Source organism: Cornus florida, unplaced genomic scaffold (assembly GCF_030987335.1).
Source record: "Cornus florida cultivar Cherokee Brave unplaced genomic scaffold, ASM3098733v1 CherokeeBrave_3.0.0_Hap2_Chr06, whole genome shotgun sequence".
Classification (NCBI taxonomy): domain Eukaryota; kingdom Viridiplantae; phylum Streptophyta; class Magnoliopsida; order Cornales; family Cornaceae; genus Cornus; species Cornus florida.
Genome location: NW_026775576.1, coordinates 73,551,652 through 73,557,619, shown reverse-complemented (window position 1 = coordinate 73,557,619; position 5,968 = coordinate 73,551,652). Strand labels below are relative to the sequence as shown.

The 5,968-nt window shown below is 33.5% G+C and overlaps 1 protein-coding gene across 1 annotated transcript; it reads left to right on the top strand.

Annotated features, from left to right (window-relative positions):
- Positions 1-2,083: 2,083 nt before the first annotated feature.
- LOC132314334 (uncharacterized) lies at positions 2,084-5,735 on the top strand. Its single transcript, XM_059813210.1, has 3 exons — positions 2,084-2,209; positions 4,697-5,080; positions 5,169-5,735. The coding sequence occupies exons 1-3, from the start codon at positions 2,084-2,086 to the stop codon at positions 5,733-5,735; spliced, it is 1,077 nt and encodes a 358-aa protein (XP_059669193.1).
- The last annotated feature ends 233 nt before the right edge of the window (positions 5,736-5,968 follow it).

The following is a 5,968-nucleotide window of genomic DNA, read 5'->3' as shown; positions in this document are numbered from 1 at the left end:
CTTAAGTAAATCAAGAAACGCCTTAGCAGTATCAAATATAGGAATACCACCACGAATAGTCTCACCAATAGAAGCACGGATCAACCTGATGGCCATGGTATTAGCCTTAGTCCACTTAGCATGCAACAACTTTACTGCTTCAGAAGACTCTTCAGTGATTGAAGCAGGTTTCTCCTCATAAAGTACGAACTCATAGTCCAAGAAACCCAACATAATATCAAAACTTGTCCTCCAAGTAGTATAGTTCGAACCATTCAATGGTTCAATCCCTCTGAGCTGTCTTTGAATAGCGGAAGCGTCCATAATTGTAATACATGTTATATCAAATAACATAAAAATGAACATATAAAATAATATGTTACAGCTTTAGGGATTATAACTTTAATTCATGCTTGGATTTTAAGCCGAATTTATCAGGGTGTTTTACTATATGCAAAACTGTCCACCCTGCGGGAACATATAAAATGTCATCTAAAAAACACCTTTTGGCAGAATTTTAAATTTTATTTTATCCCAAACTTGCGATCAAATCACACATAGACCTATTTGATTATACTTGAATTGTTGCCAAACACTTCCACTACCTTTTGGCAAGAGGGTTATTTAATTATAATCCAAGCACTCTCAAATATTCTACTCACTTATCCTACACTAAAAGATTGATCACCTTTTGACAGAACACATACCCTCATGTAAGTAAGTGCACTATGAGACCTCAATAAAACCAATGTTTTAAAATTTCAAAAATAATAATCACCTCTATGAGCGTGTCACTTTTTAGCAGGCATCACTCACTTTGACTATTAATTTTGAAACGGTCATTTTATGGTCCTCATAAACCCCAATGAAAGACCTTATCTTTAAAAGTTCCATTAAAATTATATGTATAGCACACTCATGAGGTTATGCAATTTTATCACCATTATATAGGATTTCTATCAATAAGTCAGTGAACAATTTAATAAATAATATATCAAATTACTACCTCACATATATAAAATAATTTAAAGAAATAATTAAATATTATCTCTCTGTATTGTACACAGTATGATTATTACAATCAAATTTATTAATTTTATTTAGGGTTCAGCGTGCATGACTTAATAAAGAAACAAATTATATATATATATATATATATATATATATATATATATATATATATAAAGTATTTATTCCTTTTATAACATGGAATCATCATTGAATTTTCAAAACAGATTGTGAATCTCGCACTCAAACCAGAGAATGAACATTAGAATTACACATATATATCTATGTATCTCGTTCGGCATGCACAATTTGTAAAGGAAACGAATTGGGATCAGGAGGATAACAAACTTGCTTAAAACAAGGGTTCTCGTTCCACGTGTAAAATATATTATAATAATTTAAAAACAGTACCTTGCTTATATATATATGAATCAGCACAATTTGTAAAGGAAACGAACAGGGATCAGGAGCATAACAGACTCATGTTAAAACAAAGGGCCTGTTTGGGAGATGTTTTGTTTTGTTTTAGACTTGCTACAGTAACCTCTTTTAAGCCCAAAACATGTTTGGTTGGGCTTGTTGTGTTTCAAACAGTTGTAAAACATTTTCAAAATTGGGCCCAAAATATGAAACACCAAATTGGTGTTTTTTGTTGTTTTGGTTTTATTTGGGGTAAGAATTACTGTAGCGGAAGAAGCAAAAACGGGCATTTAACTGTAGCGGATGCAACACTTGTTTCACGTATAAAACCAAAAAGTTGCAACAATCTAGGGTTTGCTTTGCTCGTTTGGTCTGGCGATTGTAGGCGATTCTTGGCGACGGCTGGGCAACAACTAAGAAGGACGATTCCACTGCTGTTTTCGGCCGATCTCTTCGACGATCTCTAACCAGGTGCATGCCTCTCTCTCTTGTTTTTATCTTTTCCTCCATTTTATTTTCCTCTGTGAAACAGTTCTTGCCCCTCTTGTGTTATTTCGGCTTCCACCAATTGATCCTTTTCATTAAAACCTCAAATAAAACCCAAGTAAACCCTCAGTCACCAATCTGTAGAGAGAGAAAGAGGGAGGGAAGGAGAGTCTAGTGAGAGAAAATAGGTATGGCGAAGGATAGCTGTCTAACTCGAATTGCAGCAGGCGTTGCAATCGGTGGTGCTCTTAGTGGCGCCGTTGGTAATTTCATTTTCCCCATCTCTTTTTTCAAAACCCTAATCTCCGTTTGTTTGGTAAGAAAACGCTGGAAAAAGAAGAGAAAGAAAAAAAAAATTTGAAACTCGTAGTTACTTGTTGTGGATTGTTGTTTTTCTTAGGTACAAATTGTACCTTCGAGTTCTCAGAATCCTAGTTTCACTCCTTGAATACTTCACTGAAATAGCATTGGCATGATGATTGATGAATTTCCTAATTATTAGACTTGTTATATTAGATATGCTTCATGATTTGTTCTTCAATTTAGTTTCTGGGAGTCGGCCATTTTTTTATTATTACAAAAGCAACTTTTATAATGCTAATGCGTGTGTATGTTTGTATTTGTATGTGTTTGTACATGTGTTTGTGTTAACACAAGGGATTAGAAGTTGACTGAAGGTATGTATTGGGCAGATAAGTTTTGTTGTTAAAATTAATTGAATTGAAATATATGTTTGACTTCATCCAATCTCTGCAAATTGCAGTATTTGTGCAGTGCGCATTAGAACATTGAAGACATCATCTAGATTATTGGTAACTTGGGCCTACTGAATCATTGCAGTGCAATTTATGAATTTCTATTACATTGAAGTTGTGCTATAAGGAATGTGCCTTCTTGCTTATATATGTTTGTGGTGAAACTACATGCTTAAAAAATAAAACATTCTTGAATTGCAACAACTGGCTACTAAATTAGACCCTGTAAGGAAAAGTAAACTACTGTATTCTTACTTCGTCAAAACATCTCCCAAACAGGCCCTCATTCAACCCACATGGTTGATTCTCAATTTCTAAGGCTAATTTGCCTACTTGTATTGCGTCCAGTCTATTTTTGTGAAGGTTCTCTTGTTAACAATGATAGAAACAACACAGTGTCTGTAATTTTATGTTAATTAATTTATCTTTCTCATTATACTGGTCACATCTTCTGTGTTCATTTACAACTTTTTATAAATTTGCATAATTTTGACAGGACAATGGTAAAATTTAGAGTCATAAGTCTAGTACATTGCACAACTTGAGTGGAAGGTTTTATTCTGCAATTTAGCTGTAATCTCTTGTAACAACAACACAGACTTGTATAAATAAAAAACAACAACAACAACATTGTGTCATTGACGTTTGTAGTGTTTCCCTTTCTGTAAAGTTAAAAAATCATCCTATAATAAGTAGTCCAGAAAGTGCAATAGAAAAGAAAAAGGAACAAAAAGGAAAAAGAAAAAAAAGAGGAGGTTTTTAATGGTGTTTATTTTGGTAGATATGTTGATTTTAAGTTGAATTGGATGTGGCACAAGAGTGGTGTTGGATTTTGGGTAGATAGTGGTGATGCAGGTTGATGTTACTGGAGCGTTGTGACTTGGGTCAATGAATGACTTTTTTTTTTTTTTTTTTTTTTAAGCAAATATGTACACATCCTACTACCTCCACCGAGGTTCAAACTCCCAACCTCCCATTTGGAAAAGAATGAGTGATAATGCTGGGCCATTTGGGTCAATGGATGATCGGTAATGTGGTAGTTGTGCACTTGTTTGGCTTATTGGATGGTTAAAATCATGTCCCAATATTCACCCTATTTTATTACATATCTTCATTCATTATATATCTTACTGCTTATGCATTAAAAATTTGTCTTAAAAAGAGGGGGAAATATATATATATAGACACACGGGTTGGTTTGAGCTTGGTTCAAATTTCTTGAATGTGGTATGAATTACGAAAAATTAACAAATGTAGTGGTGGTAGAGAGGAGAGGCAGTATCGTAATTTAGTAATACTTTCTCGATTTTTAAAATAGAAGGAGTGAGGATTGAAGTTTAAATAGGAAGAAAGTGAGTGTGCATGTGGGGTTTTTTTTTTTTTTTTTAACATATATAATAATAATAATAAATAAATAAAAATTAACTGAGTGATTAATGGGTGAGATAGTGGAAAGGTGGGTCCTATATGTTGCATCACTCTAGAGGACCAGAGAGCCCAAAAAATGGCCTAGTGAATATAATGGTCGTTATAACTTCTAAGTTACAAACTTAGAACTGATTGTACACTGTATCAATTCTATTCCCTTTTCTCGCCGCAACTTGTGGAACTGCATCTGTCAACATCTTTTTGAACCACCATTTGTTCACAGTAATTCTTTACCATTTGGCTGCGAAGAAAATAATGTTGAAAACTGAGTAATAAAATGTTGAAGTAAACGAAAGGGAATATATATATATATATATATATATATATATATATATATATATATATATATATATAATTGGTCCAATTCAAGGGTTCGTGCCCTAATTCACATTTCCATCCCCAATTGTTTTACTTTTAACTCATTAGATGCTTGAATTGCTGCTAGAGGTCTATTTTTCTCTTCTATTTTTCTCAAGTTCCATCCCCAATTGAATTACTTTTAACTCATGATATGCTTGAACTTATATGGCTTTGAGTTATTGAAGTAATAGTATGAGTTATTGAAGTAATATATATTATTTTTGTTGTTATTAATTATAGTGTTGTTATTAATCTGTTAGATGGATATCAATGTTGAGAATGTGGAACAATGTGGTGAATATCTGACAATTGAAGAAGAAGGGGTGGCTGAAGTTACGAAAGATGGAAAAGTGTTATGGGATGACTCACTTACTGAAAAATTCTGTAATATTATGGAGGAACAAGTTAGGGCTGGCAATCGTACTGACACAACATTTAATCCAAAAGGTTGGACTACTATGGTAAAAGAAATGAAGGTTCAAACAGGGATAAAATTTGACAAAACCCAACTTCGGAATAAGTTTAACCAATTGAGGACAATTTATATCGAGTTTAAGAAATTGTTATCGGAGACTGGCGTGGGATATAACCATGAGACGGGCATGGTTATAGTTGAGGAAGAGAGATGGGGCAGGTTGAGCAAGGTTAGTAATTTAATTATTAGTCCTAAATAAATAATAAAATATCGTATATTATTTGTTATGAGGTTAATATTGTAACAAAATTTTGTAGGTTATTAAGGGTACAAATAAGTTTCGTAGACATGGATATAAGCATTTTGACAAGATGTCGACTATATTTGGGGACACATATGCAACAGGAATGCATGCCCACCCCTCCACTACAGCACCCCCCACAATCATTTTGCCCACTCCCAATGATGACGATGATGAGGAAGAGGGTTGTCATGTCAGTCCCCCACCTTTACGTAAAAGTAAGAAAGCCAAAAGAGATAGTTTATCTCCCAGTATGGCTGCACTCTTGTCAGGCATGGATGAGAATTCTGCGAGGAGAACTGAGAGAATGGAAGCTGCAATAGAGAAAGCAATTAAAGCACCTTCTACTTCTACTCGTGTATCTTCATGTGAGAAAGGAGATGATGAAGTTCTCTCTCCCTCTAAAAAGGATAAAGATGATGAAATGTTTGAAGCCTGCATGCTCCTTTTACAAAAAATACCTGGAATTGAGATGGCCCAATTTGCTAAGGTATCGAAGTTGTTACATGATTCTGAGAAGTGGCAGAAATTTTTTCTCAGTTCTCCTGAGGAGATAAGAATTGGTTGGGCACTAAATGTTTGAGTCTTTCTTTATGGATGATTGTGTTTTGTTGTTTGTTTAACTTATTACTATCTCACATTTAGATGACTGTAATAACTAAATACTTTTATTTCTTGGATGACTGTACTGCTATTATTTAAATGTTTTTCTTATTAAGTTAAATGTTTTGCTTATTAACTTAAATATTTTATTTATTACTTAAATGTTAAGCTTATTAACTCAAATGCTTTGTTTATTATTTAAATATTTTGTTT